The sequence below is a fragment of the Lycorma delicatula genome, chromosome 10 (genome assembly GCF_047948215.1).
Source record: "Lycorma delicatula isolate Av1 chromosome 10, ASM4794821v1, whole genome shotgun sequence".
Lineage (NCBI taxonomy): Eukaryota > Metazoa > Arthropoda > Insecta > Hemiptera > Fulgoridae > Lycorma > Lycorma delicatula.
Window position 1 is genome coordinate 8,474,290 of NC_134464.1, and position 13,309 is coordinate 8,487,598.

At 29.1% G+C, this 13,309-nt stretch overlaps 1 protein-coding gene across 4 annotated transcripts in view; it reads right to left on the reverse strand.

Moving 5' to 3' along the window:
* The window catches only part of LOC142331134 (speckle targeted PIP5K1A-regulated poly(A) polymerase-like), an 86,259-nt gene that overhangs the window by 57,079 nt on the left and 15,871 nt on the right, over positions 1-13,309 (reverse strand). For all 4 annotated transcript variants that reach the window (XM_075376828.1, XM_075376825.1, XM_075376826.1 and 1 more), the window contains one exon: positions 11,995-12,318. In XM_075376828.1, coding sequence (XP_075232943.1) covers positions 11,995-12,310 — 316 coding nt within the window. In that variant the 5' untranslated portion in view covers positions 12,311-12,318. The remainder of the gene's footprint in view (positions 1-11,994; positions 12,319-13,309) is intronic.

The following is a 13,309-nucleotide window of genomic DNA, read 5'->3' on the forward strand; positions in this document are numbered from 1 at the left end:
CTTTACTGTCAACATTTTCTTCCAAACTCCATGATTCTGGCAGAACTGTTACAGGTGGTAACTCTTCACTATGAGGAATAGGTCTAATAGCTGAAGTAAGACTAGAATATTCAACAGATTTCTTGAATCTGGTTGTGATGCTTTTCAATTTTTGTAATACAATAATAACAGTTTGTTCGAATGATCCTAGGCTCTCTCCATAAATATGAATACCAAGAAGCATATGTTCCAGCTTCCCAATTAGCAAGCTAAGTAAAGCTAGAGTTAGTTAAATAAAGTTGCACAAAAATTACATTAGATATGAGCCTCAACACTTGTCCTAATCTCCTATTTTAAACCCAAGATTGAATTCATATGATTTTTTGACCGAAGGAGTAATATATTTCTTCTGATAAGTTTATTCACTACACACATACCAAAGGGTGTTAGGAAGATTTATACACCCGAGGCATTTTTATATAAACTATTAAAAATATACAAAAAACTTTATGTGTGAAGCACAACTAAAACAATACATGTCTGTATCAGAGAAGATAGAAATAATATCAAAGACCAAACTCAAATTGTATTTGCAGACAGCCAGAAAAAAACAGATTCTCTGGTTTAGATTATTCTACAATAAGAATAGTGATAAAATTTACTATCAATTATGATGTCATTATTAAAGACTATTAATTAAATTATATTAATGTGATAAATTTATTTTTCCTAGAGGGAAATGTGTTATAATAAACAATTAGTATTGATGTCAATCTATGATTAATACAGTATTAGTCATAATGGCCACTCCTCTAAATTTTTCCACTAAATTATTTACTTGTTAGCATCTTCTGACATACATATTTCATTATTAATACAAACACTGACTCAAAACAAATCTTTATAAGTGTTTAGTCTTAATAGAGAAAATAAATTGTTTTAATAATTTTAATTTCTTTTTATAAAAAAAAAGAAAAGAAACTTAGGACAAATGTAATGAACACGTTTTAAACGTACGTTTTGCCGTACATGGTACACATGCAAATCTAATATTCCAAATGTGTTTTGCCATATGGTATACACATTTTGACATGCAGTCCTTTTTTATAGAGTTTACATATTTCACGTTTTGCATTATCGATTTTACATGATATTCGATTCTATTGTTTATTGTTCAATATAAACGCTTCTGTACATCGAGTTGTGTATCTGGCCGATTACCGTTTCCATCTTTTATCGTATCGTTCATGCATGTTGACATGCAGTCTAGTATTGCTTGTTTTTTTAAATTAAAATAAGTATTTTTCTGTTGACAATTTTTTACGATACATAGTGCAGTTTAATAAACTGTTTTTTTTTTTGTTTTTAGTAGTAAAGTAGAATTAAACACACACGCAGATGGTGGGTATGAATGAACAAAGAAGCAAACGGTTTAAAGGGTTAAGGTTGTAATTTGGATTCAGCATCAAAATACATAAAAATAAATCAAAATTCTTGTAATGAGTGTAATTAATATCAATTAGCCATGGGGCTACAAAGAAAACAGATTTACTCAACATTACAGCTGCATAAAACAATAATATAAATCCACATCAGACCTCATATTTTTTATCAACATTTTTGTCATTATACAGATTAAGACATCAGCGGCTACAGATCATCTGTCTTATATTTATTTATTTTATACCAGGTTACATAGTAACACAGTACAGTGTATATAATATTAAAAAAAAAAAATTGTATTTCTTGAATAAAGTACAAGGTAATTTGATTTTTTAAGAATTTTTACCATTTTGTTAAATATAATTTTTAATTGTTTCATTTGATTTTTTATTAGATGACCCTCATGCAATTATACCAAATATCTAACAAAACTGTAATAAATTCCATACAGAATAGTAAATAAATTTTGAACTGTAAGAAGTTTGTCTGGTCTTGATAATCCAAAAACAATATATTTTAAGCATCAATCGATCCCAAATCTTCATTGGTTGTTTTGTGTTCAACATTTCAACCGATATAAATCACAAACCCATCTTCTTTGTTTATATGCAAAGTATAACAACAAATATCAGTAAAATTAATTTTTTCGATTAACGAAAGGTTCAGTACAAATAATATAATATAATGGTTTTAAGATAGGTTGACCTAAAAGTACTTTTAATTTACAATACTTTATTTCAAGCTTTTCATGTTAACAAGTAATAACATTCAATTTATTCAGTGTTCTGCCAGGAGAGCAGATGTTATGGCTGCTGCTCTCCACCTCATTCTATCCTTTGCTAACCTATTTATTACCGCATATTTTTCCTTTTCCATAATACCATCTAACATTTGAAATCTCTTCCTTCTTCCTTTCCTTCCATTCACCAAGCCTTCTATCTCATCCGCTAATAAACACTCCCATTCTAATTTGTTGTACGATTAAAATCAGATACTTTTTCAAAAATGTCTTCACTGACAGCACAGTTGTTCACGGAAATCAATAAATTTCCTTCTTCATTGCTAATATATACAATATCTTCTTGATTGTTGAACATAAACTAAGTACATTAGATCGGGTTAAATGGATAATCAGTTTTTATGTCCTATGCAGAACCCGATTATAAGCATTGCAAATGACTTTATTGTCAGCTAGGTGTTTGATCGGTCTGTTCTCATGATATTCATTACTGAAACCAATATAATTAACACATTTTTTAATGTCTTCATTATTGCCTTCTTTGTCATGATGATTACCAGTACACAAGTCCTGCAAGCAGTTCTAGCTGTATATTTTTTGGCACTATGTCCATAATTACAGCAGTTGAAGCATGAATTTAAATTAAAATCATTATAAAATATGCTTCTATTTGTACCAATAATTACTTTTTTCTATAATAAACAGAGCATAATCTGTATCTAATACTGCTATTAAAAGCATTTCTTTTGATACCTATGTACAATCTTTATGCTAAATTGATCACTCATCTTGTTTCTTTCTATGATATCACTTGCCAAATGAATTAAATCCAATGCTCCCAATTCTTCAACAACACCAATTACTTTAATTTTAGCGTCTTAGGATTTTACAGTTTTGGGGATATATATTTCAAAAATTTTAAATAAGCTAAAATTAAACATGAATTGTTGTTTGACTTCGAAAAATTTTAACACACACACACTGTGTACTTAAACAGTGAGGCCAAACACCAGGAAGCAATTCTACTTAACATACTGAAGAAAAAATATCCAGTGAACAGATAGAAAAATTGCATTTTCAGACCACCTATCTGACCGACCGCCTTTTTGTGTTTTATAAGAAAAAAAACAATTTTTTTTTCTTCAGATGACAAACAGATTTATTGCAAAAAGTAGGCCTCAAATGATATGGTGGCCATCTTGTTTTTTTATATTATCGTGACTCACTTGATAATTAAATCAAATCTTCTGATTAAAATTGCTAAAAATTCAACATTGTGGATGTTTAATAATAATTATTGCTTGAGCATGTGAAATTTTGTTGTTTACAACAAATGTTCAATGTGACCTCCATTCATTTAACACAATAATCCACACGTTTAGTGACCGACATCCACGTTCAAAAATTCCTGACTGCTCGCCGATTGTTTGAAAAGAGCGAACACTTCTATCCTCCAATTGATCAACATTGATAATTGGTGTTGAATGAAAAAGAGACTTTACTGTCCTCATAGATAATAGTCTAACGGGTTCTGATCTGGGGAGCATGCAGGCCAACGAATGGGGCCGCCCCAACCAATCCACCTTCCTTGAAAATGATCAGTTAATTTTTCTATGATGCCTATTGCAAAGGAAAGTGGGCAGAGGCACACCATCATGCATGAACCACATGTTAATTGTGCTTTGCAAAGGAATGTCCTCTAGAAGTTTCGGTAGGTCATTTGTCATGAATTCCAAATATGAGTCATCTATCAATCTGTTGCAAAAAGAAAAGCCCGATAAACTTATCATGTAGATTGCTCCCCAAACATTCAGAGTAAACCTGTGTAAACTTCCTGCTTGAAATACTGCATGAGGAGTGAAACATGTGAGTCAAACATGTTGGTTGTGAAGTTGTTTATACCATCCTTAGTGAAAGATGCCTTGTCTGTAAATAGAATGTTAGATATTCATTCTTGGTTATGGGCACACTGGCTCATTAAATACAAACTGAATGCAACTGACTGATTATCACCTGGTAGAAGAGCTTGTATCCATTGTAGATGGTACGGGTACAATAACTGCGAGTGTAGAGTATTCAGAGTATTCCATACTGTACTACGAGGTATGTTTTCTTGGATAGCAACTCTGCAAGATAATTCTGGATCCTGTGTAAACTTGTTCCAAACCATTTCTTCTACCTGTGGCGTTGAAACTGTTTTAGGTCTACCATTACAAACTACGATGACTTTAAAGCTCTCTGTTTCACTTACATGAATGAAGAAGTGAAAATAATTTTCTACCTGGCTGACAGTGGTTTGGATACTTTTCTTGGTAAAACCGTCTTGCCTCCCTCGCATTGCCATTGGCAAGACCGTATGTAAAATGCTACACAATTAATAAAAATTTTCATAATTCAATGGAAGTAATAAATCTGTTTCAGTTGCAATTATCACAGAGTACTTATTTATAGCCTTTTTGATTAATAAAATTTATTTGAATATGTATTTTACATATATTCAGGGCGTTTCATAATGTTCTTTGGAGTTTCGAAAATTCATTAACAAAAAACTATTTCACTCATAAGAATAAAACAAGTACTGTACGAAAGAGTACTTCAAATAGTTTTTTCCATATATACTAGGCAGTTAGTAAACCATTTGCTCGCTAGGCGTCGACAGTAGAGAAAATGGCTGCCACATGAAGCGAGAAGTCGTTTTGTGTGTTAGAATTTCACTTGTCAGTCAGTAATTTCTGTGCAACGTGCATTTCGGTTGAAATTTCATAAGGAGCCACCAAGTGACAATTCAATTCGTGCATGGTATAAATAATTCAGTGAAACTGGTTGCTTGTGCAAGCAAAAATCAACCGGTCGTCCATCAACCTCATTAGTCAATGTTGAGCGCGTGCGTGCAAGTTTCATTCGGAGCCCGTCAAAATCAACTGCGGACAAAGAATTAGAAATTCCAAAAACAAGTGTGGAGGGTCCTCTGTAAACGTTTATTATGCAAACCGTACCATCTTCAATTAATCCAATGTCTTTCTGATGGAGATAAACACGTACGCTCAATTTTTTTTACAGTTACTGGAAAAGATGTTGTTAGATGAAGGTTTTGTAAACAAGATAATTTTCAGCGATGAGGCTACTTTCCATAATAGCGGCAAAGTAAACCTCATAACGTGCGAGTTTGGGGAACTGAAAACCCACACGCTTAAGTGGAACACAATCGGGATTCTCCGAAAGTAAACATTTTTTGTGCAATCTCTCATGAGGCAGTGTATGGGCCATTCTTTTTTATGGAAATGACAGTAACCGGCATGATATACCTGGATATGTTACAATTATGGCTTATGCCTCAGCTACTCAACGACTTCATTTTCCAGCAAGAAGGTTTTCCTGCCCATTTACATAACGAGGTTCGACAATACCTTAACACATTACCTCGGCGCTGGATAGGGCATGCGTCTGAAGAAGACAAACACATTATGCTGTGGCCACCGAGATCACCAGACCTCATGCCATGTGATTTCTTTTTCTCTGGGGTTACATGAAAGATAAGGTGTTTATCCCACCAATGCAGCACGATATTGTTGAGCTAAAGGATTCAATGCAATCAACTCTATCGAAAATGACATGTTAGAACGAGTTTGGCAAGAGCTAGACTTTAGTGTTGATGTGTGCCGTGTCACCAAAGAAGCACATATTGAACATTTATAGATTTTAACAAAAACTGTTTGAGTCCTTGCATCACCACGTACAACTTTCATTTAGGTAAGTGAAATACTTTTTTTGTACTGAATTTTTGTAACTCCTAAGAACATTATGAAACACCCTGTATATATTTTTTGAATAACCTACATATTTGATTTTCATATTTCTTCATTACTGAGAGAATTAATTGTTTCTAGGCTAACTCTTAATTATTAAATATTGATAATGTTGAATTTTTAGCAATTTTAATCAGAAAAAGTGAATCACAAAAAAAATATGGCCGCCATATCATTTGAGATCTACTTTTTGTAATAACTGTTGTTTGTTGTCAGATTTTTACAAACAGTGTCGTTTTGTTCACAAAAAATACTTCATAATTTTCATAATACAACACAATTTGATAAATCTAATAATTCCTACGATATTTAAGATTGAAAAATTGAAATGACCGCCATTTTGAAATTTGTCAATGAAGAGAAATTTGTCAAAAAAATCATCATTTTTTGCTATTAAAAAATGTTAGTTTTAAAAAAAGTACAAAATTTTATTGCGTTATCTCCAACTGTTCTTGAAAAATTATTTTTCCTTAAAAAAGATAAAATTGTGGTCAGATAGAAAAATATGCATTTTTGGACCTATGTCCACTGGACATTTATTCTTCAATATGTTAGAAGCACTTCTTACAGTTTGGCCTCATCTTTTAAGGACACCCAGTATATATATACAGTATATACAAAATAAAAAAACCTAATATGTGATGCACAATCATCATTCAATTCTCTTGTAACTATTTTTCAATGGAAATATAAAAAAATTGAGGCTAATTCAGTATGAACTTGGATTAACAGTCTGAATATATTTTACAAAGTGAAACAATGGCTTGAATTAAGCTACTAACGTAAAGCTAAATTTGATAGACAACTACCAGGCCCTAAATAAAGTAAAGAATTAGGTCTGATATTTACCATGGCAAGTTTTTTAAAAATATTATTTTATCCTCAATTGCTATATTAAATCAAATCAAAATATATTATTATATACTACATTGTGATTATATCATAATGTACGATTATTTCAATGGAAAAGTTATAATAAATTTTTTTTTTAATAAATAATAAATTATTAAAAATTTTCTAAAATTATTAAAAAGTAACGACACCCTAAAATACCTACAGTTAGTTTTATAGATGTTATTAAATAAAAAAATTGCATGTACCAAAAAAGATGTGGTAATCCATGATTTTCTCATTAAATATAAACAATGCACTTCTTGTTTAATTTGAGTTGATTATCAAAACAGAATTTAAGACAAGATTTAATTTGGTGTATTTTTAATAAAAAAATTAATATAAGAAGTAACCACCACTCTACCTTAAAAAATCATAAGAATACATTTTGCAATTATTAACTGAGGTGGCAAGTAGAAAAGTCCTGTGTGCATTCACATTTCAATACCTAGACTGGTTTAAATTAAACTGTAGTAATTTTGTGAAGCTATCTATCTACCTACGGAAAGAAATACTCAATATTTTTTAAGTATAAAACATTTTTATAATCTTATTAAATGCAAAGATTCTTAATTATATTACGTTATATATATATATATATTATATTTGTCTGAGATCAAGGTTAAGTTAACATAGCATTTGTGAACAGTAGGTGTGCAAGCACAGTTCTAATGTATTAACTTATTTTTTTTGTGAATAGAAAAACAATATTCTAAAACCAGTTGAGTTTAAAAATGTTTACTAGACTTTTAAATACAAAAATACCACCCAACAGATTTAACTCATATCTTTTTGAGACATTCTTTTAAATTTAGTACACACTTTGGATAATCATATTTTTCAATTTTTGAGATGTTTTGGAAAAAGTTTTTTATGCAAAATCTTTCATTTTAATTACAGGTCAAAATGTTTATGAGTATAATGTGATGAATTCACAACTCGAATATTAAAGTCCAGTCCCAGCCAAGATATGCCCCCTAACCCATTATTTAACTCCACCCATTAAAATCCTGACTCCAACCTTAAACAGCAATCAATTCTTAAACTCTGAGTTTTGATGTGGAGTTATTAACCAAAATATATACTGACAAACAGAATTATCTCCCTTTTTTCTAATGTTGCATCATCCAAAAAACCAAAAAATTCAAAAAAGTGATTTATAGCAGACTTTCATAATTTCCCCTTATTCTCCTTACACACTGGCAAAAATGTTAAAAAAATAAATGAGACATATGCTGAGACTTGTAAGTATTAACAATAACTGATGTACAGTAACAAATAATAAAACTGTAAATTCAAAAACAGCTACATAAATATCTTGTAACACGATGCACTCAATTTTTATACATAAAATCTCTTCTCTGATTACCTTTTATTAATATATATAAAATAAACCATTTTATCATACCATACTTTAAAAACCCAAATAATATTCAACATTCTCCAATAATATCACATTTCAAAATTTTCTATGACACAATGCTTAGAAAATAAAGCTTATACGAACATTTATCATTAACTTAAGCAAAAAAAGTTTGTTTTGTATGTTTGAGAAAACAAAAATTCAAAAATTTGATGCAACACTCCAGCTTCAATTTTAGCGACCTAATAAAGTATTAAATTTCCTGAAAAATGTTCAGTTCTATAATATTTCTGACATAAAAATCCATATTTATTACAAATCTAAGAAATATAACAATAAAATTTTAATTACTTTAACATTTCTTTCCATAAACATTTACAATATTTTTTTCTATTACTTCATTTAAACAGTAAAAATGACATTGACAAATGACTGCTAGCAAATGACATTGACAAAGTTAAATCACAGATATTAAAACTTCAAAACATTGCAAATAAAATAGGCCTCAAAATATCATTCGAAAAGGCAGAAATTACGTTCCAAAAACCAACAAGATTAAAAGAAGTAAACATAAATGATAAATAAAATCGAAATAATAACCTAATTAAATTCCTCAGAGAAATAATAACAAACAACCTAAATGAAAAAACTCGATCCAAATAAGAAGAAACGCACTAGCTAAAGCTCAAAAATTAACCTGGTACACTTACAATAAAAAATGCCTATCAATAAACACAAAAATAGGACAGTACAACACAATTATAAAACCAGAAGTCACTTATGCAGCAGAAACACTCTTCAGCCTGAAAGAACAATCCAAGACAGATAGACTCCAAAAAATCGAAAGAATTGGAAGAACCTGCATCAATAAAAAGTACTAGAAAGGCGGGCAGTGGTAGACTGTGCCCGACAAAGTTGTGTACAAAGAGTTGGAACCCATTATTTATATTATGTTATGGGAAGACTAAGATTATTTGGACTTATCATGAGGATTGCAAGATTCAAGACTTCTGAAAAAGTTATTATAGTACAATAAGATTGTACTATAATAACTTTTTTCAAGTCAAGGACTTGAAAAACACCAAGACAGGATGCAAATGGATCAGAGAAATAAGAGAGGATCTAAAGGAAATTGGCCTTACACCAGAAGATACCACAGATATGATAAAATTAAACAAGAAAATCAACAACAAAACACTTGCTTCACACTCACAAGAAAAGCTCACAACTTGAAGCTGAATTTCTTAAATTTGTTGTTTTAAATTTAATATTTTCACTGAATTTTTCAGTGTTAAATTCTGGATAAATATTATTGCAAAGTTTTATTTGCTTATTGGTAATTTAACATGGTTAATTTAAGCTAAACCTAAAAATACATGTTTTGTAACCCCAATTTTTGAGTTTTACAATCACTTTCTAGGAAACTGCAGAAGATACCATTCTAGGCTTCATTATTTTTAAGTGTTATTAAATTAGTAAATTGAGACCCCATGATTTATGCAGGAATAATTTTAGTATTACAACTGTTTACCTTTGGAAGAGAAATTTAAGCTCAAAGATGTTTTATAAGAAAAACGTTGTATATAAACATTATGCTACAAATGAAATTACTGATAAAAAATGCATAAACTTGTCAGTACATCTAATTACACAATTTAAATAAATTACCTATTCAATGAAAAGTCCTTTCATTCATGTCACCTTCCTTGTTAAATATGTGCGAAAATAGGACTGAGGTTGTAATAATAAAAAAAGCTAATTCCATGTGATACATTGAATCTATTTCTATTTCATACTTACTACAGGCAGTTATGCATGACCAAAATAGCATAAACAAATGATGAAGAAATCTACATGTACATGTACCCTAAATTAAAAAAAAAGGTTTTTTTCTGGTACCTATTATCTAGCAATGATCTTTTAGAAGGCAATCACTTTACCATATTATTTTTAATTGACAAAAACACATATTTTTGACAAATTTATGAATATATGTGTCTCTGACAGTCAAGTAACCCCATTCATTGAATGTAATTTCTTTTTGATTATAAATTCTTATATAGCCTATCGTACTGGCATTTATAAATATCTGTTGACTGTATGTATCTAAAATTTACAGTACAAATTATAAACATAATCTTTGAAGTGAAATAATGGAATAATAATAGCATAAGAATGTGGAAAAGCATTTTTTTGAGACAAGTATAGCACTGACAGATATACATAGGTAAGTATTAACAAAAATAATCTACGAGCCCACCAAAATAGTGAGATTTGTATAAAACTTGATCTAGATAAAAAGCGATTTTAGAATCTACGGATTCCATTTTTTGGTTATTAAAATACTGTATCAGATAATATATTACCATCACCATATGTTAAACTTCATAGTTGCTATCTGAATTGGTTAAATTAAGCCAGCTATTAGAACAAGCGTTCTAATTTAAATAATTCATAATTTTCAAGTTTTACCAGTTCCGTGTACATTTTTTTGCTACAAATGAAATCAGTAATAAAAAAACACAAAAGGATGTATTTATATTTGTAAGTATAATGCTTTTCTAAATATTGAATTTCATTATTTATTTTCAATATTTCTAGATTATTTGTTGTATTTTTTTATTTCACGGTTGTGTATAATGAGGTAATCAGTATTATTTGAAAAATTCTTTCTTCTATTTTTGTGCTCTCTTAAATTTTTTAAAACTCCCAGTGTAAGGTCCTGCAAGTTTTCACCGTGTAAATCTCTTTACAGTGGTTACAATTAATTCTATAAATGTAAAATAATTTTGCTTACAACTTTTACTAATTTTAATTTGTTATTTAACATTTAAAAGTACAAAAATACAATGAAGGATTTCAAATTTTGCTGACCATCTCATGACAAGCATGTAATGCCAAATATAGAAAATAATTTAGAAATACAAAAAATAAATAACATTCAACATTTAGAAGAATAATATTTACAAATATAAAGATAAATACACCCTAATGAATGAACAGCTATTTTTTGAAAATGATGAATTATTTAAATCGGCATGCTTGTTTTAATAGCTAGCTTAATTGTAATCAGTATTTAATTAAGATAACCGTAGCAACTAACAGTTTTAACATATGAGGGTAATACATGAACTGATATAGTATTTTAATAACAAAAAAAAAATGGAATCCATGCAAGTTTTATACAAACCTTGCCATTTTTGCATGTTCATAGATTATTTTTGTTAATAATCATTAATTAACACATAGACAATATATTCAATAAAAAAGGATATAAATATATATATATTTATTTGTATTTTTTTTTAAAATAAATTCTTTTAAGAATCATACTCCTCTGTACTATATAGAGAATAGTAAATTCAGTTAAATGGACATGCATAATTGCTCTTCTTAAAATTATTTTTATATGATTTTAATTTTAAATGATATAAATAAATACATGATATTAAATTTTTTGAAGTTTATAATGTAATTTGAGATGAATATATGAATGTGTAATGCAGCTGATGATGCAAGTAAATCACAAAAGCGCTCCTGCATATATAGTGGAATAAGGTAAGTCATCCTACTATATATATATATATATATGCAAACATAAAGTATATATGCACCAACAACACACAAATGAGGCAACATGAAATTAATTTCTACCGTATGAGCATGCAACATTCTGTCATCAGCATCTAAATGTTACATGTACCTCTTAACAGAAATCTAATACTAGATTTATTTAATTTAACAGAGAATTTAAAAAAGAAATTTAAACTTACGGCATTCCATGAAAATATCTAAATCGCTTTCCTTGAAGGCCAATCCAGTCACTGTAGAACCAAACAAACGAGCTTTAACTCCAGGTAACAGTTCACAAAATGTACTTTCAAGATCAGCACAAACTAATTTATATTTATCTTCTAATCCTGGTTCAGCTTCAATTGTTTTAATAAAATCATGGACAGCTTCATCAAAAGAGTTCACATTTATATCAGGTAATTCAATGCTTATATCACGTTCTGTAACAGCCTTAGTTTTTGATCTATTTCTCTTAATAGGAGTAGCTGGAGGAGACTTCTTTGTAGTTATTTTCATTCGGTAATCTATAAAAGAAAAGTCTTGTTATAATTGATAACATAAATTCAATAATTTCTAATCCTTTAAAACTAAAATCATCTAAGAAATAGTAGTTTTTTTGTATAGTTCTTAAAACAGAGGAACGATTATATAACCTGTTCGTTTGTTCATCTGCATGATAATTCCTGAATGGCTTAACTAATTAAATTTTCTGCACAGCTTTACTTATTTACACGTAGTTTATTTATTTACATTTTAACTGTATGTAATCAGCATCAGCCAAATCATAAAACATAATCAAATTTACAATATTAATCGATACGCAAACACAATTATTTCTTTAACAAATTTTCACTGCAGAATTTAAGAATTAAGGATAACATATAAAGGAAATGAATTACAAGAAATAATATGAGGGGTGGCTGAAATGAAAGATTACAATATAAAATTATGTTTTATAAAATGCAAATGGATGCGCTTTTCTCAATTTTTTTTTTACATTCTTGAAATCTTATATTGAAACTCACACATTTATTGCTATGCTGACAATTCTGAAGTTTCAGGTATTTGTTGTTCAATGAACTTTGCAGAAGTATAGCAAGATCATCACAGTCCATGGACTGCATTACTATAATGATTAGGGACTAACAAACGCTTTTGATATTGGAATATTATATTCAAAAAGTTCAATTTTACAGTTCAGTCATTTCTTGTTTTGCCAGACCCATTTATTCTAAAAATTTTTTAATTTTCAGTGAAGATAATTAAGTTAGAATATTTATTTAATCTAATATGATGTTTATTTATTAATAATGGATGCAGCATTTTTCTCAATTTTTTTTACATTCTTAAAATCTTATAATAAAAAATTAAGTACGAGATCAACTGAAACAATGTTAAAGCTTAAATTTTCTGTTACCAATTATAATAAGTTATAAACTTAGAAATACCTCTTTAAGAATAGATCTAATATCAGACAGTCAAGAAAATGTATTATTGTATTGAAAAGGCTTATCA